At 59.2% G+C, this 25,698-nt stretch overlaps 1 protein-coding gene across 12 annotated transcripts in view; it reads left to right on the top strand.

The window, feature by feature from the left end:
- Positions 1-25,698, top strand: part of EXD3 (exonuclease 3'-5' domain containing 3) — a 298,686-nt gene that overhangs the window by 255,099 nt on the left and 17,889 nt on the right. For 8 of the 12 annotated variants that reach the window (XM_076355649.1, XM_076355644.1, XM_076355648.1 and 5 more), the window contains one exon: positions 10,081-10,902. The exons of 3 other annotated variants lie outside the window; for them this stretch is intronic. In XM_076355649.1, coding sequence (XP_076211764.1) covers positions 10,081-10,521 — 441 coding nt within the window. In that variant the 3' untranslated portion in view covers positions 10,522-10,902. Of the gene's footprint in view, positions 1-10,080; positions 10,903-25,698 lie in introns of those variants that run through there. One more of the 12 variants, XM_076355650.1, reaches the window with a different exon arrangement.

Here is a 25,698-nt window from a genome sequence, read left to right as displayed (position 1 = left end):
GGGCTGGCAGAGACAGGCCCACGCTCCCTGCCAGGTCTGCCTGGTGAGGGGCACGGGGACAGCAGGATGGGGTCACACCAGCCTCCGTCTCTTCCAGAGCCTCCAGCAGGTTGGAGATCCCTGCAGGGACCCTGGCCTTCCTCTCCTTCCCCCGGAAAGCTCAAGGAAGGTGAAGCTGGGGTCTGCAGAGATGCAGCAATCGAGCTGGATTCACTTACCCAGCATTTGTCCCCAAGTAGATGTCAGCAGGCACCTGGGGAAGCGGGGTCACCTGTGCCCATGACGGTGGCACAGGCTGGGTCCCAGCTGTGCCTTTCCCAGGGTACTGAAACTGAGCCAGGGTGGTACACAGCAATGTGGGCACGGTGGGAGCACCCAGGGTGGGCTGAGCACCCTGCACTGTCCTTAAGCACCCAGGCTGGCATTAGCACTCATGCTGGTGTTAGCACCCAGGGTGGCCTGAGCACCCACGCTGACATTAAGCACCTGGACTGGCCTTAAACACCCAGACTGGAGTTAGCACCCAGACTGGTGTTAAGTACCTAGACTGGCATTAGCACCCAGGCTGGCGTTAGCACCCAGGCCGGCATCTCTTGACTCCCTGGATTCAGGGGGAGAAGGATGGGGTCAGGCTGCAGGAAAGCGTGAGGCTAGAGAAGGGTTTTAGTTGGATTTGGTGGAGCTTGCACAAAAACAGTAACGGCCCTGGTAGAGCTGAGGAAAACCTTAGGTTTAGAGTAAAGCCAGCAGCTATTGACCACTCTCTCTGGGGTCCCGGGTGTCTGACAGTACCTTACCAAATCCCTCCATACCCTAATGACCCCTAGTTAGGTGGCAGTGCCCTCCTCCGGGGCAAACCCCCTCACTGCTGGCACCCGTGGGGTGCCGCAGGGCGCAGGACGGCTGCAGCCTGGGTGCTGTGCCCTGCCAGGCCCGGGCTAGCCCCACAACCCAGCCGGGGCACGGGGTATTTCAGCATGGGGGGGTGCAAAAGCTGAGCATTAGGAAGGGATGCAGGGCTGGCGGGTGACAGTGGCCATGCCGCCTCAGGACCTCTGCAGCAGGGAAGCTCCCCGGGGCTCTGCCAGCTCCCTGCCTGGCCTTGGGGGACAACGTCAGCAGGGACGTGGTTTGGGTTAATCTGAACTGCCTGTCCCGAGTGCCACAGTGACACTTTCTCAGCTCCTGACCCCGACCAGAAGCGACATCACCGGCCGGCCTCTCCAGTGCTGCGGCCAAGCCTGCGGGAGCGGCAAGAGGGGCCGTGCTGTGGCCGCCGCTGCGTTCCCCTGCAGGTCTGGACCCTCCGGCTGAAACAGTTCCTGTCTCCCGAGGGATTTAGGGGCACTGCTCCCATTCACAGCCGAGGGCACAAAACTTCCTGGCAGCCCGACAGCCTTTTGGGTGGCTTTTGGGAGGGTCTTCCTTGGGGGATGCTGAGGTGCTGTGGCAGTGGGGAGTGATGGATGTCCCTTTTGGGGTGCCTTGGCCTTGCACTGGCTCTGAGTAACCCCGATGCCTGGAGTGAGGCTCGGGGGCTTCATCCTGGGAGACTGCCAGAATAACGGGGGGTTAAACCCCACCATACCAGCTCAGCCGGGAGCATTTTTGCCACTTTACTTTCTCCCTGCTCTTGTGACACAAAGAGCAAAGCTGCCAGTTTGCCCGGCATGACCCCTGTGCCCTACAAACCTAACCCCTTCCTCGAAAAGACAAAAATCCCATTGCCTTTCACCTCCATCTGTTTAGCGAACAGTTTAACCTAACAAGATTAGCATTCGAGGTCGTCTCTTCTTCTTTTACTTTTTTCTCCCGCCGTTTGCAAAGAAAACAGCATTGGATTTAGGACAAAAGCTTGAAACCCCTCATTTGTAAGTAGCGCAGCCTTTGGAAACTGTTTTGTTCCAAAGTTATCTGGGGAAAGGGCTTGTGAATCCTCCCCTAAAGCAAACAGGAGTCGGCCAAGGGGCTCATCACCAGGGAGGATGGAGCCCAGCACCAGGCACCTGCGCCCGGCTCTGCTTGCTCTGGGGTTGGGGAAATTTCGTTGGGTTATTCCCCCCAAGGAGGTTTGCAAACAGAGAGGGTTGCAGTAGTGGGGAGAGGCTGCGGTGGGGTGGCTGGACCAGGAGGGAATTGGGATTTGCGTTCCCGGTTCCCCCATAGACACCCTCCGGCGATGTTTCACCGCACACCTCCATCCCTGTTGGGAAAACGTGGGGAGCACGGGCCCATCCCCGGAGGTGATGGATGAAGCCGCAGCAGGAGGAGGGTCATGAAAGAGCAGCGAGCGTCAAAGCTGAATTAACCTGCGAGGGGACACAAGTGCTTTTTTTTTGCATGTGTGCATGCTTGTTCCTTAAACACCATCGCATCCCACCACGAACCCCTTCCAGCGGGCTGAGCTGCCCGGTCCCCACTGCAGCCTGGCACTGCCCAGAGAGGTGATGGCCTAAAAAGTCCCCAGGGAATTGTCGTCGGGGCGGGGGAAAAAGGTAAAGGGTTTGATTTTCATTCTTTGGGACTGTTATCCCCCCCCTCATCTCCCGCCCGCCCCCTCCCTTTTCGCCACATTGTGCTGAGCTTGAATCAGACCTTCACAAAGGGGATTAGAGGCCGGTTGCTGATAAATAGCAAAGCAGGTTGGAAGCGTGGGAACCAGCCATGGCGCAGCGCGGAGGGACATTCCTGCTCCGGAGGGCCGGGCGGGAGCAAAAGTCCGGGCTAACCCCGGGTCACCCGGGGGACCCAGCGCCTGAGAAGATTTGTTCGGACACTGGCTTTTGTTGTGCACAGTTCCGTGTCAGCCCAGCGTGTCTCTCGCTGCTATTGATGGGGAAGGAAAGCACTATTGTCAGGCGCCCGAGGGCCCCCCTTTCACTCCTGCGCTCTCGGGGTGACGTCAAGGCGGTACGTGGGAACCCAACCGGCCAGCCTGGAGCGGGGCGAGCGGTCCCGGCGATGTTCCACGTCTGCCGGCCCACTCGCAAGGCGAGGAGAGATGCTCGAGGGGTCCCCGGGAGCTGAGCATTGCCTGCGGGGCTGGGAGCTGTGCTTTCCCCCTTGCAAGCCGTCCCAGCACTGCTGGGAGAGCTGGGGCCGGGCAGGACGGGTGCTCCAGCAGGCAGCTGGGTGGGAACGTGGAGGGCGTTTTTCTTTATCTCAGCCCCGGTGTTATCAGTGAAATTTCCCAGAGCGAGGGGGTGAGGCATGATCGTGCCAAAAATTCATGCCGGGAAATGGCTGCTGGATGAGAGTGTGGCCACCCGGCCCTGAAAATCCCAGGGGTGTCTGCGGTGTCCACTCTCACCCCATCTGGACACCTGCTGATGGGTTGAGTGTTTCCCTCATCCTCACGCTCTTATTTGCTTACACAGCTTTAATCTCCACCTGGAGACCCTGGGAGAGGTGGGAGAAGGGCCCGGGGCTGGGTCTGACCCACCCCTCAGTCCAGCTCCTGCTCCGGACTCTTTTCGGGAAGAGGACAGGCAGGGAATTTCCCTGATGATGCGCTGCGGGGTGTGCAGTAAATTTGCCCTGAGCAGTTAAATGAAGCTCAGCTGCTTTGCATCTGGCACCAAGGCTCGCTACAGCATCGCGGAGCATCTGGGGACAGGCGGCATGCCAGGGACAGAGCCTGCTGGGAAAATCCCTCCATCCCGCCTCCGGCTTTTCCCCCTGTGACCTGACAGCGAGGAGCTGCAGGTGACTTTGAACCCTGCAAGCTGCCAGGTCCTGGTCGGGGCTCTGCACGTTTCCTCTACCTTCTCAGAAAATGAACTGAGCACCAAGGCTGGGCTTGCTCCCAGCCCTCGTTTCTCCTCTGAAGCCTGATTTTGCTGCCGAAGGCTCACCAAGAGCTGAGGCTCCAGCAACCCGTCCTCCAGGGTCCGCGTGGGGACTGCCGGGTGGTGGTGACTCCAGAGCCACCCCCAAAAGCTCAAACGAGCCGAAGCCAAACAGTCTAAACAGCCACATCCAAGTGGGACCCACAGGCTCTGTGTCCGGCAGGGAGGCAAACGGGGGAGAGTGACAAATATATTTGCTGCCGCCGGGTCCTCCGGTTACATCCCGCCACGTCAGAAGGAAAAACAAAAGCCTCCTCTACGGGCTGGGATTACCCTGGAGAAATGAGGCGGCCCAAGCAGGACAGCGGGAACATGGCTGCTCTGCCGCCGAGGATGCACGCTGCCCCTTCCTGGGAAATCTGTGTGGGCAGCCGTAGAAATATTCCTGGAGGTCACTTGGGAGTCTAGGAGTTGGAGGGGCAGCGTAGCTCTGTTAGGGCTGGGCCATGGCCAAGTCTTTTTTCAAAGAGCCGTGAAAAAAACAGGAACGGCTTCCGAGAAGCAGGATTTTCAGCACGCGCTGGTCTGGGTCCTTCCTGGTGGGTGGAAGGAGCGAGTTGCCACCTGGCCACATTTTCGGGGCCTTGCCTGAAATGCCTCCCTGGCCCCGTGCGTGCCTGAGGGCAAGGACCCACCGCGCTGCATGCCACTGCCACAGCTTGCTTGTGCCCAAGTGCTGAGTCAGCACTTGGCAAGCCTGGGGTGTTCCTGGTGAGCCTGGGAGCGTGCGTGGATGTGGGGCAAGGATGGAGATGGCAATGGGAATGAGGGTGGGGATGCAAATGGGAACGGGAATGGGGATGGGAATAGGAATGGGAATGAGGATGAGGATGAGGATGAGGATGAGGATGAGGATGAGGATGAGGATGAGGATGAGGATGAGGTTGAGGATGGGGATGGGGACGGGGATGGGGACAGGGATGCTCTCCTCCTCAGAGCTGATGGGATGCTTTCAGACACACCACCCTTGGTCAGGTCCCTGCACAAAACAAGCCGTGTTGCCCGGGCTCCCCCAGACACCCACCCCACACCCCGCCTGCCCACCTCCTCCTCCTCTCCTGTGGGTGCAGAGACCTGTGGGGTTGGAGGGAGCTGGGGTGGGAACAGCCTGAGACAGCCGAGTCCTGTGCGTCACAGTGTTGTCCTGCACTGCTGGTGCATGCCTGGCTGTGGCACATGCCGCAGGCATGGAGGGGCAACTCCTCAGCACTGGGCAACAACCTCATCACCGGTGCTCTGGGTGAGGATGCTCCTTCCAGCCGCTGCCCTTCGGGTGCCTGACCTGCTGCAAAGGCATCTCCTGCACCTTCCGTCAGCCCAGCACCCACCCACCTGCCTCCAAAACCCTGTGGGGCACAGCGTCACCCATCCCCAGGCCAGGCTGAGCCCCCCCGGGGTGCTCAGATGAGCCATCAGGCAAACGTTGTCTCTGGCCTCTCCCGCCATGGCTCACCCCGGCAGACCTGCTGAAGGGACCCAGCCGGTCGCTGGCTGCCATGTGATGGGCTGCTGTTGGACTTTTCTATAGAAAATAAATAGTCCTGCAACAGGAGGGGATTTTATTATTATTATTATTCCCAGGCTATCAGAGTCACCAACTTAGCCCTGACTAACCGAATACAGCTGTTTCCTGTGCGCTCAACAACAGGCCTGACGCTCCGCCGTCCTCCCGGACGGTTTATTTAAATAGGTAAGATCCGGATTTCCGTAGCGAAACAAACAGCGCCGGACGCCTGGACCGCTCCGGCCCTGAACCCTCTGCACCCCGGCGGTGCTCCCGCCACCTCTCTGAGCCTTCAGTCCCCGTTGGGGTCCCCTCTGCCACCGTGACAGGGCAGGGAGAAGGCGCTTGTGGAGGTGCTGCCAGTGGCCGGTTTTATTCCTTTATTCCAGTGCCGGGAAAGGGCCAAGGGCAATTGTCCCCTTGTCCCAAAAGACCACATTTCTCTGTCTGGAGTCTTTAAGACATTTGTCTGGGACACCTGATGATCAGACCTTTCCTTTTCATCAGTGGGATGCTGAGCCCATGTGCCCCTCACCCAGCTCTGCAAACCCCAGCACTGTGAGTCGCAGGGGAGAAGAAATGCCCTAAGTCAGAGTATCTGCGATGAGTTAGAAGGATAAATAGTAAATGTGAGAAAAGGAGAGTAGTTGGGGTGGTTGGGTTTGGCAGGGAAAGGCAGGCTGGGAGCGTCAGTGTGTCTTAAGACGGACTATCAGGTTTTGCTGGGCTGAGTTTTGTGACTGTTTTGCAGGGGTAGATTAAATTTGGTTGGATGTTAACTTTACGGTTGCTGCAATCGTGCAAAAGAATTCAATAAAGAACAGGTGCTAATCGCTTCCTTTTAACTCTTGTTCAACGTCTCACCAGCCAGAAAGCAGGCTTGAAAACTGGGTCTCTCCAAGATGCCTCGCTGGGACTCGTGAAGGCACATGGGGCAAACTCCCCGGGTCTTCTAAATGTCCCCATGTGGGAGATGTCAGCCAGGATGGACAAGACGGGTGCGTTCTGCTCGGGCACGGACGCCTTCGTCATGAAGGGGTTGGGTCAGACCGGGGAATGGCTCCGTGGATGCCGTCCTGCCAGGGCTCCCCCCTCCCCGTCATGCCCCACCTCACTGCGGGCAGGTTTGCAACTCCCCATGGACCGAGACACTTGTCAGCAGCAGACCCATGTGCCAGGAGCCACAGCGGCTCTGCCACGGAGCTCGGGGTGCCAGAGCTGCCCGCTGAGAACTGGTCCCCCTCAGTTCAGAGGCCCTCCCTTGCCCACAAGCATCACTGTTCCCACGGCTCGTCCCTTTGGCTCCTCGCAGAAGAGCCGTGTGGTGGTGTGAAAACTCTTAGGTGTTAATTACTGGCTTTTTGGGTGCAGTTACGTGATGTGGTGATGGTGACGTGTCCTGACGCCATGCGGTGCCTGTGCCAGCGTCGCACTCACCCCTGCTGCCGCAGCACCGCCAGCCCCAGCGCAGGCAGCTGAAGCGCCAGGAAACTCTTTGTCTGTTTTGTAGGATTTGGTTGGGGCTCACTTGGCTCCCCGGGGTGGGTCAGACTGCCGCTGGAGCCCAGCTGTCCCCGCGCCCGATGGCCCTGGTGGCACCGTTACTGCTCCCTGTCAGAGCCAGTGCATGCAGTGACGCTGCTTGGCATGAGCCCGGCTCGGGCCATGGTCCCTTCCAGTGCCACCACTGGGACGGCATCATGGGTGGGTGGTTCCCAGCAAGGGCTTGGGTCAGAGCTGCCCCCGGGAGCAGAGCCGGGAGCCACACGCAGCTAATGCCAGTGGTGCATGGCTGCCATGGGGCAGCTCTCAGCCCGGGTGACATGGGAGTTCTGCAGTTAGAGTGCTTCGCATGAGCCTGTTGCTTTCTGTTTCTTATTCTTTTTTTCTTTTTCTTCTCCTTTTTTTTGTCCTTCCTCTTTTTCTTTTCTCTCTTTCTTTTTCTCTTTTTCTTTTCCTCTCTCTTTTTCTTTCTCTTTTTCTTTCTCTTTTTCTTTCTCTTCTTCATTTGCTTTCTATTTTTCTCTTTCTCTCTTTCTTGTTCTCATTCTCTCCCAGCTTTTCACACTACCCAGCCGTGCTCTCTTTGCAGTTCATACCCATCAAGCATCTTGTTTAATGCTGCTCATAAGGATTCACAGCCCTTCAGCAGAGGTATCGCCGTGCCCCTGTGCCCACACACCCTGACCTATGTCGTGATAGTGAAGCCTTGTCACCTTTAAACCAGAATCCAAAGATAAGCCGTAGCTGCACCATAAACTGCAGGGCTGTTTGCCAGGATGATGGTGAGCTTCCCTCCTGCCTGGGCTGGAGGTCTGGCAGGGCGGCCAGGACGGTTCCTTCGGGCTTTAAGGCTGGGGAACCACCTCGTCATCCATAACCAGGAGCGCCAGGGCGGCACGGACGTCTGCCTGCTGGGGTAGATGGCTCCCCATCCCAGCAGGCTGGTTTTGCATCGGCACAAGTTAACAAAGATGAGCGGAGTTTGAGCAAACGTGAACGAGAGCAGGCGCAAGCCCGGCATCGTCTTATTTGCAGGGAGAACCAGAAGAAATCCTGGTGCCTCAATTTCTCCGCAGGCACCTGGGAGCAGCCAGATTTTGGGGGTCCTGAGCACTTCGCCAGTGACTGCAGAGGTGACAGAGGCGACTGGTCCTCACCCGCCACCCCCTTCCCGGCAAGCGGGGCCTTGCAGGGCAGGTCATGTTGCTAGCCATTTGGTCCCAGCAGCGTCAGGCCGAGTGCCGATGCCGGCGCGAGCGGCCAGTGGCGGGGGCGGCTGCCGCGAGAGGGGAGCGATTCGCACCTCCGGGCGGGAGATGAAAGAGCCGCTGGCGCTCGGAGATGAAAGAGCCGGCGGGGCCGCGGTGTGGGGCGAGGACGGGAGGTGAGGGGAAGCCCCGAGAGTTGTTTTTCTTCTCATCTCTGCCGCGCAGCGGGACGGCGGCAGCCAGCGCCGGGCTTTCCCAGGGCCGCGGCAGAGCAGGGCCCTGCGCCGAGCCCCACTCCACAGCGCCGCGGTCCCGTCCTGGCTCCCGGCTGAGATGCCGAAGTGGCGGCGGGACCTGCTGAGCATCCATCAGGACATTGCATGGAGGAAGGGAGGCTCTGGGGGTGTTTGTTGAAGGAGAGGGGGTGCGGGAGAGTGTTCTTGCATGGAGGCAGCCGTGCCACTCCTGGCCCTGCCCACGACTGTGCCGGCTGCTTGGCGTCGTCCCTGTCACCCAGCGCCAGGTGCCATCGTGAAGTGGTGACACAGCAGTGACACAGCCTTGGGCGAAGTCTTCATCTCTGGTTTGTGCGTGGTGAGGCCGGGGACAGGACTCGGTGGCTTGTCTGAGAGTGTCAGGGGAATGGCAAACCTTGGTGTCCCCAGTCCCTGGGACTCCTGTCCCCAAGCAAGAGCACTGCGGTGCGGCATGCGGTAGGAGCCCAGCATGACTCATGCCCTGCCCTGTGCTGTGCTGTGCTGCCATTGCACACCGTGTTCCCTTCAGCTCAGCCCCAGGGTTTTGGGTGCAGGTGCGGATTCGGCTGCGCCAGGACCACCTGGGTGCTCTCCAAGGGGGTGGCTGTGTGTAGGGCTGGTCTTTCAGTGCCTCCTCTGCCATCTCCGCTCAGACTCTGTAATTCAGCGCCGCTGAAACACAGGCAGCACCGAGGCAGGTCCCCTTTTATCATGGGGGTATAATAATCCCTCTTTAGCCTCTCCTTTGCCTGAGACTAAAGCTGGAGGAGCAGGAATCCCGAGGGCAGAGTCACCATGAGCTGAGCAGGTGTCTCCTGGGCTGCCAAGGATGCTCTGCTTCAGAGGTCCCTGTAACCTTCTGCATCGGTGTGGTTTGTCCCCAATGGCTCATGCAGAGCAGTGGGAGCAGAGGCCGGTGCTCTGGCAGATGGGCACCCACACCTTCCCCAGAAAGCCTGGGACTTGGAGATTTAGATTTTGACTTGCCTTGGACTTTGAGGTTGAGCCTCCAAGACCAAATGGCAAGCTGCTTCCCCCTAAAGACTCTACCCACGTAACTGATGAAGGCCCATTTTTCATTTCTGTGTATCATTTTTGTATGCAAGAGCTTGTGCAAGGGCTTGGGCTGTTGCTTTGAGAAGCCTCAACCTTGCAGGTACCCATGAAATCGGGCTGAGCAGGAGAAGCTCCCACCCAGCTGCTCCCTCCAGCTCTCCCTCCCAGGGTGAATACCGAGCCTGCTCACCCCGGGCTGCTCAGGCAGAGCTCAGAGGGTTTTATCCTCCAGCCCTGGCCCTGTGCATCCCAGAGCTCTGCCAGTCTGCAGGACCTCCTGGCAGGCTGGTGGTGGCCAGAGCCCCCGACTGGTTACGGCCACAAGCAAAGGACAGTGAGGAAAAGGGCACTGAGCCCCCTGACATGGCAGGTGGGGACCAGCAAGGCTTCAGGGACCTGCAGAGAGTGTTGGGTGAGGATGCTGATGGATCCAAAGAGGTCTCCGGCTTGGCGTCTGCATGACCCAGACTGCAATGCGCTCATCACTGCATGGACTGAACTGCAGTATGGGGTGGGGGGAATCACTTGTTTCAGCTTAAAATGTTGCGTTTGAAGTTAATTTTCATTGCCTCAGGGTGGCTTGGTTGGTTCTGAACCTCTTTGAAATGATTGGGTTCAGGCGGACCACAGACTGGGGAAGCGGAAAATCCTGAGCCGTCCCCTAAACCCATCTCTCCGTTTGTGTCTTCTGGCTGGTCTCCCAGCAGGTCCGGGGCTGCTGCCCACCCCGGGGACAAGCGTGCTTGCTCAGACAACACTGCGTATCTCCCACACTGGACCCGAGTGTGCTGGACGCGTGGAGCTGGGGAGGAGCTCCAGGGAGACAGGCTGGGCTGAAGGTGCCGGACAAACCCTCCTGGCCACCCCTCTCTCACAGCTGCAGCAAGTTTGACAGTGCTCTGCCTGCCCCTCCCTGGAGAGCATCAACCCCTTCAGGACCTGTGGGATTCGGTTGGTACTGGGAAGCCTGGAGACGATGGCCAGGGGGACGAGGGTCCCGACTCAGCTCTGTGCCTCTCCTCTGCACCAGCTCTCCCTCCTCCTGCCTCGTCCACCCCGGCTGCTGGGTAAGGATCACTTCTCACCTTGCACAAAGCCTAATGCCCGTGACCCTGGTTCGATTTGTGGCTCAAAGGTACTTCTGAACTACGGACAGGCGGTGATAACTCACCCGCGTGCTCATCTCCATTACACGGACACGTGTGTGCAGAGGTGCTGCCGTGGTCAGTGCTGGCGTGGCGGGCAGGCTTCGCCCTCGCTGCCGCAAGCCCCAAGGCCCCTGTGTCGGGCAATGAACTAAACCCACCACCAGGTTTCCCTGCCCGTCTGCCGGACACTAAGAGTGAACCGAGAGTTTTTTGAAACCAGCCCAGAAACGCGCCGGGAGACAGCCTGCGTTTATCATGCTTCTGCTTCCCCCTGAATTCCAGTCCTCTGACATGTTTAGATCAAACCTGATGACCCAAATCTGACTGCAGCAACTGAGAAGAAAAGTGACCTTCCGAAAAGAGAAGCTGAGCTGGCCCAGGAGAGCAGCCGCATGTGCTTCGGGCCACCCCGGGCCGCTGCACCCGGCCACGCCACAGAGAGGAGCAGCCAGGCAGCACCAAAACATTTCACCGGTTTTAATTCAATTACTTTGCAAAACAGTGTGTAGCACCGCTGACACCTTCACAGCATCCCGTGGCAGCAAAACAGCTCTGGAAGCTGTCGCCGGTGGCCTGTGCAAAACAGCTTAGTGGGCTCGGGCCAGGATCTAATAAACATGTGCGTGCAATGCAAAAACCACCTGCCTCTTTGCAACGGGACCCACCGATGGAGCTGGGGGAGCAGAGCATCACCCCATCCCTGCCCCACACCGGGGCACTGGGAACGGGCCAGCGGCTAGTTGGGGGACCTGGAAAAGTCCCCCAGCCCTTAGGGACAGGCAGGTTGTGGGGTCAGGTGGAGGCAGGCAGGCAAGGAAGCAACAGAGGAGGGGAAAAAAGGAAAAAAATGGGCACGTATCCCTCCTTTCTCCTGCTTTCCTCATACGAAGCATGGAGCTGGTCGAGGCTGCAAGGTGGCATCTGGAATTTGTGGGGTCTCACAGCCATGCCGGAAGGCAGAGACTTGTCCCCAGGTGTGGGACTCTTCAGGCATTCAGCACCCGCTGTGGCCCTGGGCACCTCTTAAGCCCACTTCCCTGAGCTGTCAAAGGTCTCCAGCCAAAAATAGGGCAGAGCAGATATTTTTAAAGTGAAGAAACCAGGAAAACTCTTTTTATTTCAAGATCTCTCCCCTAGGCCCTTCTTTATCTCAGCATCAAGCAGCTGTGATGGACAGAAGCTCAAATTGTCGCCCCCAAGCAGGTCTCATTTAATTAAAAACCTGGGCAAGGAGGATGTTACCCCAACTGTTCATCTTCTCGGGCAGTGTCTGCCAACGTCTGGGGCAGGGACATGGATGTGGTCTACGGTGATGCCCATCCCATCCCTGCTGCTGCAATGTTTCCCAGGGAGGCCATCACCCGCCGTGCTCAGTGCTCTTAAAATCTGGCCGCTCTAGATGCTGACCTGGGGCCCCAGGTGTTGTGCAGATGGGTTTTTCCATGGCCCGGTGATGCTTTCCCAGCCTCGCTTCCCACCTTTCAGGGTAGCCTGAAGAGGAGTGGGAGTTTCAGATCTTGCAAAGCCCAACGTGCTTTGGTCAGCGGTGTGGGAAGAACCAGCCCGAGCCCTGCAAACTGCTTAGGGGGAGCCTGGGGTGAGTTGCAGCAGCTCCCGTGGCTGAAGGGGGTCTGCCGGCCCGGCGACTCCTGTCTAGAGGACAGTCGGGCAGCATGCCCTGATGGGGAAGGGCTCCCTGCAGCGTAAACCCCAGGGGAAAGAGTCCCCCTTGCACCCCTACCCACAGCCCCATCCATCCTTCCCCTGGGGCGGACAGGCGAGGGGGACCCCCAGCCATCTCGGGGTCTGGAAGAAGAAGCCCTTGCCCCGGGGGGGCTTCCCCTCCTTCACTCCACGAGGGCTGCGTGCCCGGCTGGCCCCCCACTCACAGAGCCCCTTCCTCCCCCCGGAGCATCCGCCAGGGCTCGGCAGGGGCTGCACGGAGCCGGCAGGGACGGCTGGCCCCAGAGCCCCTGCTAAGTGCTTGTGGGGTTGGGTTTTTTTCCACTCCTGGGAACCAAGCGTCAGCTTTTGTTGGCGAACAGACCGTAGCTTTCATGTGAAAAGGTTAGTACAGTATGTTAGTTCCTAATGAGGGGATAATAGAGTCTGATTCTCACACCCCGGGGACTGCGAGGTGACAGCAGCACGGGAGAAGGGTATTTAACACCTTCGCCCTGGGAACCTTTTCCCTTCGCAGCCGGAGTCCCCCGGCCTTGCCAAGAGCAGGGGTGAGGAGGAGGAGTGCAGTGCAGCGCCTTTGTCCCCGCTTCCCTCTCACACCCTGATCCCATCCCATCGGCACACGCGTCCTTGCGGCGGGGACAGCCGGCAGAAGAGCCTGGGAAACAGTCGGCCGATAAGTCAGGATCTGGCCCCCCCATCACAGGCTCACGGTGTCAAAATCTCCCCAGCTGTGGGCACCATGGGGAGGCTGTGGGTCACGGTGCCTGGCGGGGATGCGGTCCCCAGGGCCGGGTGTGCGGGGAGGTGGGAGTGAGCCCCCTTGTGTGTGCACTGCCCGGATGATGGGTGCCCTCGGTCTGCATGCCCGTGGCTGTCACCTCTCTTGCTGCCTTGCGGCGTGTCTGTGCCAGGACTGGGGCTCACAGTGCCACCTGGGGCATCCTCGGTGGACCAGGATTCAGGGGCGGACATGTCCCGCAAAGCCCAGGCAGCGCAGCAGAGCCTGGGTGCTGCACGGGGAGGATTTAAGGGCGCTGCTGCCCTGCCTTGCTTTTCCTAGAAAAATCAAGATTCCTTCCTAAATCCAGCCTCCCACCCTGTCCTTCTGCAGTGGCTTAGGAGGGGGACGAGCCCTGCGAGTGCATGGCACCTGGGGACAGCCCGATGCGTGACCGTGGCCCCCTCCGGGCCTGTCAGCCATCCACAGCCACGTGCCATCCCCGGGGGGGTACCAGATACAGGTTGGTGTTGCCATTTTCTCAGAGGTAACAGCGTCCAGCAAGGGCAGCCCAGATGCCAGGGTGAGGTTTCGCAGGGGCGATCGCCTGCCCGGTGGCAGGAACTGCAGCGCCGGCCGTGGCTGGAGGCATGGAGCCTCGCCGGGGAGGGACGGGAGCCTCCCTGAGGAGCACGCTGCTGCTGCTGCTTTTCTAACTGTGGGGGCCCCAGCTGGATTAAACCCCCAGCTGCTGTATTTATTGAGGGAGTTCAATTCAGACTGCCTGTGTGGGGAGCTGGAATGTCCTCGGAGCAGGAGAGACGAGTTTTGCCAAATTCCACCCCCACAGGATGCCAAATTACAAGTGTCATCACCTGGGCTGTCACTCTGCTCCAAGCCTTTCTGGGCAAGACACCTTCCCACTACTTAGCAATCTTAGAAATGGCAGATTTTTGTAGTAACCCTTTCCTGGGTGACCTGTTTCTTACTGAGGTTGCACGTGGGAAACCACCAGCTTGCAAGTCCCCAGCCAGCCGGAGCCTCCTGTCCTTGGTTTGCTGCTCCCACTGGGTCATGCTCAGGTGGGACAAGTGATGCTGCAAAGCAGCGGCTGAGCTACATCAGTGCCAGCAGCTCAGCACCGCCATGTCCCCTCCATGTGGCTGGGTCAGACATCAGAGCATCAGAGGTGGGGGGTTCTTGGGGGTACGGTCTGTGCCTGCTAGAAACAAGGTGCTGAGGAATTACTGCAACTAATGGCCAAAGTCTGTGTTTAATAACATGGGGAGGGCTGACTCCCGTGGCACTCGCCAGGCTTTGCTGGCTCACCATCGCCATACCCGTCCTGGGCATCCAGGTGATACATGAGGGGGGTCTTCAAGCCGCCGTGCCCGTCTCTGCTCACCTAGGGCAGCTGAGTCCCTGCACCCCTCCTCACTCCTGGCAGCGCCTGGCTTCATTGCTCAACTCTTCTGTGCTCTTTTCTTTCTCCTTCATTCTTTAAAATAGCAGGATGCCAAGTCCAGCCTCACTGGGTTTTCCAACAGCACCGCTTGAAGGGTGTGTGCTCTGGTTCCCGCATCTTGGTTCGTGGTGACACGAAGCCAGTGGCAATGCCTCCCTGTCCTCCCCAGTGGTGCACGGTCTCACAGGCACGCCGGGCAAGTGGCAAACCCCTCTCAAGGGATCGGGGCCGGGCTGTCCTCTGCTCCCCAGAAAACCCAGAGGAAAGCAAAGGGTGGGATTTTGGAAGGAGACGGGCTTCGGGTTAGATCTTTCCGCAGGAACCCCTGCATCCCAAGGCTGGTCATCTCCTCCAACCTGTTGAGCTTTGAAGATTCTGGGTCAAACAAAAGTGTGGGAGCACCTCTGCTACCCTAGGGGGACAGAAAAGGGGCTCAAGCCCAATTTTCCTGCCCAGACGTGGAGGAGGCTGCGGTGGGTGGGATGGGGGAGGTTGGGAAAGCAGTTACTTAAGCCCAACCGAAATGTCACAGTGAAGTGTGATGATGGTCAGTGCCTGCGGGTCAGCACCACAAAGCACCTGAGGAATGAAAATCCAACATTTTGTTTGTCCGTTGGGTTATTTTTAAATGCCCACACCTCTGGAGCAGGGGACCCATGGTCCAGGCCTGGGGAGGAGAACCAGCGGCCCCAGGGACTGTCCAGGAGAGTGATGAAGTTTGGGAAGAATTTGCTTTACTGAAATAGGGGCCCGTCCTCCAGCCCGGCCCCATCCTCCAGAGAGAGGAGCAGCAAGTGATCCCCTTGCTGGCCTAAAGGTGGGCGGATGGGAGCAGGTTGCCCACCGTGGTACGTGGGTTTGCATCATCCCTGGGCCCAAGGGGCATCTTTCTAGGTCAACCTGCGCAAGCCTGTTTGCACCGGAGGAGATGTTTTCCAGCTGAGACAGCCTGGGCCTGAGAAGCAGACATTCCCTCTCTTGAGTGTGCTGAAATGTTTAATTAGAGTTTAACAGCAGCCTGGGAAAAAGGTGTCTTGTCATATTTCTGGGCTCCGTTTTGTTGTTGAACTGCTAGCCCTGTATGAGCACAGCTAAGGGAGACCTGCCGCACAATGAGCCCTTTATGTGCCTCTCCCCGCAGCTCGCCCCGACCCTGAACTTTCCCATTAGCTGTTGGCACGGTGCCCTCGCGCATGTGCCCGGGAGGGAGCCGGGACTGCACGGGGATGGGAGCGCACAGCAACGCAATGGCTTTTCCTCTGGTTTTCGGGTTGGTGTTGCAGGAGAGGGGACTGTGCGGGGTGTCCGGAGGAGAGGACATTCCACCGGCTGCGCTTGGATGTTTGGATGAGCCCAAGGTGCCCTGCTCTGAAGGAGGCTCCGGTGTGTGGCCATAGGGATGCAACGTGACAGCTGTGCATGTGGCAGGACGCTGGGGTGCAGCGGGATGGCACCCGGGGACACAGCATTCACCTGTGAGGGACCCTCACCCAAGTGTTTCTGAAGATGCTGCCCACATAGATCAAAGGTTTCATTTCTCGGACCTCACCGGGTTTCGGAGCTCGGTCCCATCCCTCTCCCCCCGCACTGGGAAGGGAAGGTGCTGAGCCCTGCTCGGCTGGTGGAGCCAGCAAGGCTGCAGGACAGGATCCTCAGCCCCCTCCATCACCCCCTGGGCACTCGGGTGGACCCTGGGGAGCACAGCCGCCGTCCCAAGGGAGCTGGGGAGGAATGTGAGGAACAGAGCACACACCTTCCTTCCCCAACTTCACCTCCACAAAGAGTCCATCAGCATTTTCCACTCGCAGGTATTTTTTTCTGCAGGGTGAAATTAAAGTTTTGCCGCCACTTGCCTGCTGGTGTCCTGTTCATCAGCGATAGAGCAAAAGCAGGTTTGGTGGGGTTGGAACACTCCTCTTGCCATCTGTCCCAGCTTTCTCTCATCCAGTTGGCTACTGAAACAGTAGAGAGCAAATTCCTTGGGTCCAGTAAAAGCCTAAAAAAATGCCACATGTTTATGTGTATATTATTACCTCTTTTTACCTTTTTTTTGCGTGACACAAGCATGCGATGCTCTGGATAGCTCTCTGGGCCCCCTGCTGCAGTGAGAAGACGTGGAGGTGTTGGGGCCCCCCAGGAACACGCCTGTCTCACCACAGTGACCTCACGTGTCGCCGACACGCTGCGGTCACATTAGCACGTCTGGGAGGTGTTGGGCTGGGAACGCAGGGAATCAGTGCATGAGGTCTCCTTACTCCAGCAGCAGCAGCTCGTCCCCCAGACTGCTCACAGGGGCTTTCCTCTTGTAGGTCCCAGTTAGCAGCTTCTTTCTGGGACTGTTTTTGGGGGATTCTTTTGGAGAAGTCATGCCAGAGCTGGTGTTTTCCCTCGAGATGAGATGCACATGGTTGTTCTCAAAGGAGATGCTGCTCCCTGTGAGCTCCTCTGCGCTAGAAATGCTGGCAGAGCCCAGCCATGCGGCCTCACGCTCTGCTCCCCCGTGGGATGAGCTGTGCCACTGAGGCCAACCATTGCATCGGATGGTAAGAGCCTTCCAAAGGTGCTTGGCACCAGCCTGGTCCTCACCGAAATCCCTGCTTTTTCCACCCTTGTTCTACAAAGGTTTCTCAGTCAGTGTGAGGCCCCTGTGGCAGCATGTGACCCATACACCTTCATTCACAGTGTGTCCTACAGCCGTACCGGTCCACCTTCGGTCCCGGAGGTGATGAGCCATGGTCCCAGCCCTGCCAGCGGTTGTCTAGAGAAAAGGAATGCTGACAGGATGGATTGGGAACGTGGTTCTGGGTGTTAAAATTGCTCCCTTTGCCCGTATTTTCCTCTGTCCTGCTCTGGACATGCAGGCACTGCCGACAGAGGCTGACACCTTTGCTCAGAGGCTGGTACGTGATGCCATGGAGGAGCTGTGGGGACCTCCCGCTCCTCCTCCAGGCATGATGACAGGGATGAACTGCAGTGGCGACCATCCCAGACTGCCTGGGAGGATTGTGCAGAGGGACAGACTGTCACCGAATTCGCTGGCAGGACATGCCATTTCCTTGGTGACATCCTGGCCGAGCCATATGACCAGCAGCACCGTGGTCCTCTCCATTGCTGCTCCATTTGTCAGGAAGCTTCCCCAGCCCCGGTGGCCCTGCGAGATGAGCAAGGTCTGCACCGAGAATGACTTTCTCCCCAACAGCCTTGGCCTGTCTTTGAGCTAATGCAGGTGAGAGTATGGGATTTTTATGCTCTCCGTGAGGACCAGGACAAGTCTCGACTCACAGCAGAGAGGATTCAAGTTAGATCTTGAGCTGCCAGGAGAGCAAAGCCTGGGGAGGCTGGGCATCTCCATCAGCAGAGGCTGTTAGGAATGACGGACGGCTCATGGGTAGGTCTGCTCCTGACCTGGGGTCTCTGGTGACGTGGTGGCCCTCCACATCTGCAACAGCTGGATGGCTGCTTCCTCCATGGAGAGGTGGGCACTTGAGCACTGCTGAGCTCTGTCTGGGCTGGAACCAAGGAAAGAAGCCCTGCCTGGGGGCCTGCAGGTCTGTCAGAGAGCAGCCCTGACGCCACGGTAAGGGACAGCCGAGGCTGAGACATAGCTTCTGCATTTTTCCCCCTGCTGATGGCAAGGGGGGAGCGCCCAGCCCCGGGCTAGGGACCTGCATGGGGTGGAGATACCCATGACATGGGATGAACCTGCAAGAGCACCCACCAACCCGGGGCACATTTCAGCACTGCTTGCACAGGGGAAGGATCTGGCCCTCATGGGCTGCAGCCCCTTCATGCTGGCAAGTATTTGCTGATGGGTTCCCCACAACCTTCTCTTCAGCATCCTGGAGGTTGAACGTGGGTTCGAGGTGTTTTCTCTTGGAGGGGCTTTGGGAGCCATGGGGCTGCTAGCCAGGACGGGGTCAGGGTGCTCAGTGCTGGAGGTGGCACCTGCGAGCAGGAGCAAGGAGTTGCTGCACGTTTCTTCTTGCCAGTGAGTGGAAATGAAAAGTCACCAGGAGAGACCCAGGGGACAGTACAGTGACAATGGCACCCGGGAAATAAGGTGACCTCAGGAGAGGTGAACCCACCTGGGCCCCCAGAGATTTACGTGCGATGGAGAGCATGTTCCGACTTCATCGTAACAGTAATGGCAACAGCTGCATTTGCAAAGGCAAATATTTGCTCCGTCTCCCACCTCCGGCCATGGGAGAGCCCGTGAGGGGCATCCCTGCCACCACCCGCTCCCCACCGGGGTGGAGTGCGCGGTGTCCCTCCTGTCCTGCCTGGGGACAGTGACCAAGCAAAGCAAAGGGGAAATAGGGGCCCCTCGCTCTGCTCCGCTCCCGAAACCCCCCCTCTCGGGAGCAGCACCCCGGCCCTGGGTCGTGGCAGGCTCTGCCCGAGATGGGGTCACGGATTCATTTTCCAGAGCCGCTGAGCAGCTCCACCCTCCATGGGGTGCTGGGCACCGTGGGCATGCAGGCAGGGTCCTGCTGGCTGCCCGCGACAGGCAGCTGCCGGCAGGTGCTGAGATGTGTGGATAAGCCCACGGCACATGCAAAGTGCCCAGCCCCAAGGGAAGGAGCAGCATCCAGCCCAAAGGCATCCCAGCTCGGGGGCCAGAGCCCAAAGACAGAGCCACCATGGGGGCCCCGGCTCCGCAGAGCTCCCCGGGGAGCGTGGCTGCTGCTGGCGCGGCGGCTGCATGCGAGTGAGAAGCCACATCCGCTGGGCCGGGCCGCAGCACACTGGGGCAGCTGCCGGCTCCCGGCACACCTGCAGCAAGACGCCATGCAAACAAACCCGCCGCACCGTGGGGCCTGCAGGCAGGGGCTGCCCGCGCCCTCCGAGCGCTCCTCCTTCTCACTGGCTGCCTGTGTGCTGCCTGTGACCAAGCCCCTGCCCACTGCCCACCGCCCCAGGGCCTCTGGCTGCACCGTGGGAGCCCTCAGCTCGGGGTCATCCCCACCAGGGCTGGCGGGCAGTGCGAGGGTGGCACGCTCCTTGCCAGCCTCGCAGCACCTCCCGAGCCGCAGCTTCTTCCCAGAGCCCTCCTTGGCCTAGCAAGGGTTTTGCAGCCCTTTTGTACTCTGTCAGGGTAGGATCTGGTCTTCATGCCCAGCTCCTTCTCTACCCGCTTTGTGCCCGGGCGGTGACAGTTTTTGGAGCAGTCGCACGCTCACGGGGACCACTCCGAGGCGGCAAACAGTGCCAGGCTCTGTGCGAGGTTCTTGACGGGCTCTTGGGCTGCTGCCGTAGGTTACCCAAAGACACCAGGATAAATCAGTGGCCCACGTTCTGGGGACACCGTCTGCCCCTCAACCCACAGCCTGAGTGGTGAAGGCTGAGCTGGGGAGCCACATGCCCTTCTCCAGAGCCAGCAGTGCAGCCAGCTGGCCGGGGAGGCTGGTGGGTGCAGGGAGCTGCTGCAGGAGCAGCCTACTGGGAACAGCATCGCTGTCGCGGTGGGCTCAGGGTCCTGGGTGCACCATCTTGTGCCAAACACGTCCAGGGTATGACCTGTCAAACGTCACGCAGAGCTGAGAGGCAGGATGGAAACCTCTGCCATCAGCGGGAGCCCTGTGGGAGGTTATTTCCCCGCTGTCCCCAGCATCGCTCCTTCCCCTTCTATTCTGCAAAATGTCAAATCTGCTTTCAACCATTTTCCATCCGCGTGCGGGTGTGTTTGCCACTGCCTGAGCCCCACGGGGCTGCAGCTCCAGGCTGGAGTTGGAGTTTCAGACTGTCTTGTGCATGGGATCGGGGAGCCCTGGGCTGGGGGGTCTCCGCCAAGATGCTGCCAGAGCTTTGCTCCTTTTCTCATCACCGCCACCGGGTGTGACAGAAATGGGTTTGCTTAAGGGCTGTCTCTGCTCATCATGGGTGTTTGATGTAGGGCTGAGCGGAAGCACAGGGCACAGGTTTGGGTTTGCTCTTACGGGGCCGCTGGAAGGCTGCTGTCTGCTGAACTCTTCCCCAGAAGTGAAAAAAAATGTTGCAAACCCTTTAGTTGGGGGAAAAAAGAGAATGAGTCAAAAGGACTGGATGGGTTTTGCTAAATCCAAGAGGAGAACACTGTTAGGAGTGACAACAGGACTCGGAAGGGGGCTGAAGGGAGAAGTGACTTCTCTGTGGGGTGGCTGGTGATGAGCTCTAAGAAGTGTTACGCAGGTAAATGGTCTTGGTGTTGGGATGCAGGGTGGGTATTGGCAGGGAAAGAGAGCCCAGAGCAAACACATGAGCAACAAGTGAATGAACTGGAGAGCATCTAGCTAGAAATGCCTCCCAAGGCAGAAAGGCAGAGCACGAGGGAAATGAGAGGGCAGGGAGGAGCTTGGTGTTGAATACATCTGGAAGTGGTTGGAGTGGGGGTGATCGGTGTGGAGGCGGTGGGAGTGGGGTCACCAGGTTGGAGGTGGTGGGAGTGGAAAGCAAAGGCTCCGTCAGGGGGTTGGTGCTGCCCAGACGAGAGGAGCAGCCGCCCTGCAGGGGACCCTCCGAAGCACAGGCAGGAGTGAAGCACAGCAGCGCTGAGCCAGCAAACACCCAGAGCCTCCCAGGTCCTCCAGGAGCTCCCTTCCCACGCTGCCGAGGATGCCGCTGCCCTTTCAGCATCTTCATCTTAGAGTGAGGAGGAGGAGCTGATCCTGGCAGGTCAGCCAGGCACGGGGGTCCTGCCACCCGCGGTCCTGCCCTGCTGGGGAAGGGGCCATGTCGGGGAGGGGAGCCCCAGCTCCGCCGCCACATGGGTGGTGCACCCGTGCACAGCGATGGGCCGCGCGAGCACCGTGCCTGGTTGGGTTTCTCCTGGACTTGGTGGACGGTAACATGCAAACCAAGATGCGAAGTGCGTCCCTCTGTCAGGCTGCTGGCGAGCTGCCCGAGGGGCCCCGCAGTGTTGCAAATGTGTTATCTCTGCTTTAGGAGCTTTTCTTTCTTTATTAAACTAAAGGCTGGCTTTGGATGTCAGAGGTCTGGGGCTCGTCTTGACGCATGTCTGGGGCAGTTGCACCACAGCTGATTTTTACAGGCTCCCGACCGGCAGTACCAAGAGCCTGAACCAGTTATGAGACCTTGTTAAGCGCTGAGATCGGCATGCGTGGGACCCCCAGGGCAGCTTTTACTGCTCCACGCGTCAGGGCTGGCCCTGCCTGTGACTTGAGCCCAAAAACCTCTGCCTGCCCTGCACAGTCATCCTGTACTGCTCCCTGTCAGGTATTTGGGGAATCCGGGGCCCCGTGTGCCACTGGCAGAGAGGCGCAGGCTGGAGAGCCGACGCGGGGTGCTGGGAACCCAGCTACAGCACTCCGAGGGCTCGCAAGTGTGTCAAAGCAAAAAAATGTGCTGGGAACAGCTTTGCCTTCCCTCTCTTTGGCTCCTCCTGCGCATGCCGAGCGAGGCCAAGTCCCAGTGCAGGCAGGGAGGGCTGCCTCCTCGCCAGGCTGCTGCCCCCGGCCCCGCCGGGGTGGGCAGGGAGGTATTTGGAGGGCGCTGAGAACTGTTCAGCTCGTGGCAGGCAGAGCGCAGGCTGGTGGGGAGCCCTGCCTGTTCCCCCCAGCTGTGATCCACGGTGGAGGGCTGGGAGGATGGATCCAGCTCAGATCGCTGGAAGGCTGTGGCTTGTCCCTGGCGGGGGAACGCAGGGAGCAGGTCTGGGGGCAGTCGGACTCATCTGTGGAGCAGGGGCTGCAGGGAATTGAAATCCTCAGGTGCAGGAAAGTCCCTGCAGCTCACAGTGAGGAGCATGACGGTGGTTTTGATTTTAGCAGAGTTTAAGCTTCTGCTTCAAAATGAAAGTATCCAGCCCTCCCGGCTGCAGGGAGCACAACCCCCCCTCCGGCACGTCCCAACCACCACCACGCAGCTGAGGGGCTGGATCCAGCACCCGTGGCTGCGTCCAGGGCAGGGGACCAGCCACTGGACCATGCTGGAGCTGGTTTATCTACTCAGGCTTTCCCTGCCTTCAACTAATCCATCCCGCAGCCCGAGGGTTTGCCTGCTGGGGTGTGCTGCCTGGGAGGGACAGGCAGACATCCCACCGGTGGGATGTGGGGAGGTGAGAAGGTGCATCCATGGCCGTTTCCCCAAGGACCCACATTTGCGGTGGGGTGGCCGGGCAGGCCCATGCTGGCTCACGGGTGGGTGCTGTGAATGGTTTGTTACCTCTGTAAAATTCCGTGTTCCTCCCTCGCCCCGCCACAGCCAAGCTGGCAGCAGCACCGCTTCCCCGATGGGCACCTGCCCAGGACCCACGTCCCACCTGCGCTCCCCCGGGGAGGCTGGCGGGCGGCACAGCCCAGCTCTGCTGCCCTTTGGGGATGAGCCCAGTCTGGGGGTGAGCCCCACCTGGGGGTGAGCTCAGCCTGGGGCTAATCCCAGCCTGGGGTCTAATCCCATCCTCGGGTCTAATCTCAGGCCAGTTGCTGATCCCAGCCCGGATGCTGAGCCCATCTTGGGTGCTGAGCCCAGCTGAGTTAAACCAGGGTGCTGAGCCCAGTTCAAGTGCTAAGCCCAGCCCCGCTTAGCCTGGGTGCTGAGCCCAGCCTGGGGCTGAGCCCTGCCAGATCCAGACTGGAGGAAAGCTGCTGTGCCTTGCCCCGTCCATCCCTGTGGGGTAGGTGACAGCCCAGCCCGGCTGCAGGACGCACGCCCAGGATTAGGGGGTTTCCCCCCAAACCCGCTATGCCGGAGGCAGCCTGGGCCCCGGCCGCACCGGGCGGCAGCGCGGGCGGCTGGCTGGGCAGGCATCCTCCCCGGCTGCCCAGAGCCCCTGGGAAAGGGGGGCACCGTGCCCCGGGCAGCCGCAGCCTCATAATGCCCATCTTGTTCTGCAGGCTGGGAGCGCACGGGGTGAGCCTTCCCTGCCCCTCCTCCAGCCCGTTCCCAGCCTATTCTACCTTATGTGTAGGAACTGGTTTTTCTTCCTGGGCTATTGTTTCCGCTGGATTGGTTAGATTGCTCCAGGCCTTGCTCAGATTTCCTTTCTCACGCTTTTTTTTTTTTTTTTTTTTTTTTTTTTTTTTTTATATTCCCGTTTTCTGCTGCAGCTTCTATTCTCGCCCCAATTAAAGCAGCAGGCGCTGCCCGGCGGGATGGGGGGATCTCGCCTCCTCCGATGCTTTGCCCCAGTGCTCGCTGTGATTGCCCGGGACAAGGGGCTGGGCTCCAAAATCATGTTCCTGTGCTGGGATGCCTGGTCTTGGGTCGGTAAAGGCAGTCTCTGCCCTGGACAACCTGCAGGCTACATAAGCTCCTCGGGCTCGAGCTGCTCAAGTTCCCATTTTTCTGCAACTATGTCCACTAAACCAATTTTTTTTACTTTAGTAAATAAAAAGCGATGGGTCTGGTGCAGCCCTACAGTCTTAGGCATGGCTCCCGCAGAGCACCGTGCAGGGTGGGATTGCAGGAGTTACCCCGGGGTGCCGAGCCAGTGTGGCACCACGTCACCCCCAGCCCAGCTCCTTCCCGCGATGCTGCTGCCCGAGACCAAGCTCGTCCTGCTGAGCTTCAACCGCTGCTTCTGGGCAGGGGGGATGAATCCTGGCCCTCCTGGGCCAGTCCTACCCCCATGGCATGGATTTAAGGCCAGACTTGAGAAGGGACACCTGCGTCTGGCTGCTGACCCGGGTGGTGTCACGGTGAGCGTGCGAGAGGGCTGCTCTGTGTCTCCAGAGGGTTAGCTGTGATGAAGTGTTCCCAGCCTCAGCACAGCTGGTGGAGAGGGGAGCCTGGCCAGCAGAGAGCCGTGCCCGGAGGATGTGGCTCTGCTCCCCAGCTCCTTCCCTCCTGCCACACCGCACCATGGACCGGGCAGAGGTGCAGGTGGGATGTCCAGGTGCCTCAGAAGATGCTGCCCTCTACCAGGAGGAGGTCTGGCATGTCGACAGGGAAAGGCAGGTAGCGCTCAGATGGTATCTGGCTCCAGCTGGGGAAGGCAGCACGTCCCCCGGGGGCCTCCGCATTGCACCGTGGGCAGACTTGGGTTCCCAGATAAAAATAGAAGCTGAAACATGAGCCCAACTTCCCCAGCCACTGCTGTCGCCACCCAGCTCTGCCTCTGCCCACACACCCGCACCCCTCTCGGCCGCTGCGCCGTCCTGGGGGCACCAGTCCGTGCCACCCCCAGGAGCCCCTGGGGAGGGCGGAGGAGGCAGCAGGGATGCAGGTGAGGATGCTCATGGACCAGATGGCCATGGAGGAGCAGGGCCACACAGCCACCTGGCCCAGTGCGGCCTCAGCCACTTGCACAGGGCTGAAAACTGCTCTGGGGAAAAGCGGAGAGCTTTGGGGGCACAGCTTCCAGCCCCAGTATGGGGCAAGGGGAGAAACTCTGCCATACGTTATACAGATGGTCCCAGGACCTCAACCAGAGGAAGGACAGCTGCCAGGGGAAGCCAGAAGGAGCAGGAATAAGGGTAGCTGTTGGCTTAATACATAATAAAGTTCATTTCCTAAAGCCTGTCTAGCACCCGGGAGCAGAGGATGGAGCCCCCAGTACAGCTGCATGTTTAACCAGAAGGAAGGTGCAGCGACGGAGCTGGGGTTTCACATGCAGCACCGGGGTTTCATGGGACCTGGGTCAGGCAGGAAACTCAGCTTCCAGCAGGGCCAGCGTGCATTTGGGTAATGAAGAGCAGTGCCATGCCTGACTGTTAATGATCTGTGTATTGGACTCATCTATAGAAAGAAAAGCTTCAGTCTTTTGCAGTTTCCAGGGCTCTGACTCTCACGGTCAGAAAATGTATCTCCGCGACCCTTTCCAGTTCTGGTGCCAAAATGCAATGCTCCTGAAGGTCTGGAGGATGCTTGGTAGCCAGATTTCCACCTGCATTTTAGTTTTCAGGTGCAACCCTTTCGAATATGAGCCCAGGAGGGGTTAATCCTCACCCCAGAGGGTTATATCCAGAGGTGGATATAAAGCACATTTATGCAGGCAGGAAGGCAGCGTGCTGGCGTAGGGCTGGAGGAGCGGAGGCACCGGCGGTCGGGCAGGGAGGAGGGTGGGAAGGGACAGCTCGCCCACCAGCCCCTGGCAGCTCCTGGCACAGAGCTCACCCTAAAACGAAGGCTTCAGGGATGCTACGTAACCTCATTATAAGGCAGTTATTACTGGTTTGGCTTTGTTATTAAACTTGTTGTAAGCGCTGGGAGCCTGTCCCGGAGCAGCACCCTGCTGTGCTGGGTGCTGTATAAACAGGGCTTGCGGCTATGGTGAAGGTTGGGTCAAGGGTGCTGCGGCAGCTCCAGCTTTTTGGAGGGGCTCAGCTCCCACCTCTGCAGCTCACAGCCCAGCTGGGAGGAAAAATGA

The sequence above is a fragment of the Aptenodytes patagonicus genome, chromosome 18 (assembly GCF_965638725.1).
Source record: "Aptenodytes patagonicus chromosome 18, bAptPat1.pri.cur, whole genome shotgun sequence".
Lineage (NCBI taxonomy): Eukaryota > Metazoa > Chordata > Aves > Sphenisciformes > Spheniscidae > Aptenodytes > Aptenodytes patagonicus.
The sequence above is the reverse complement of the archived record's forward strand: the minus strand, read 5'-3'. Positions and strand labels throughout refer to the sequence as shown.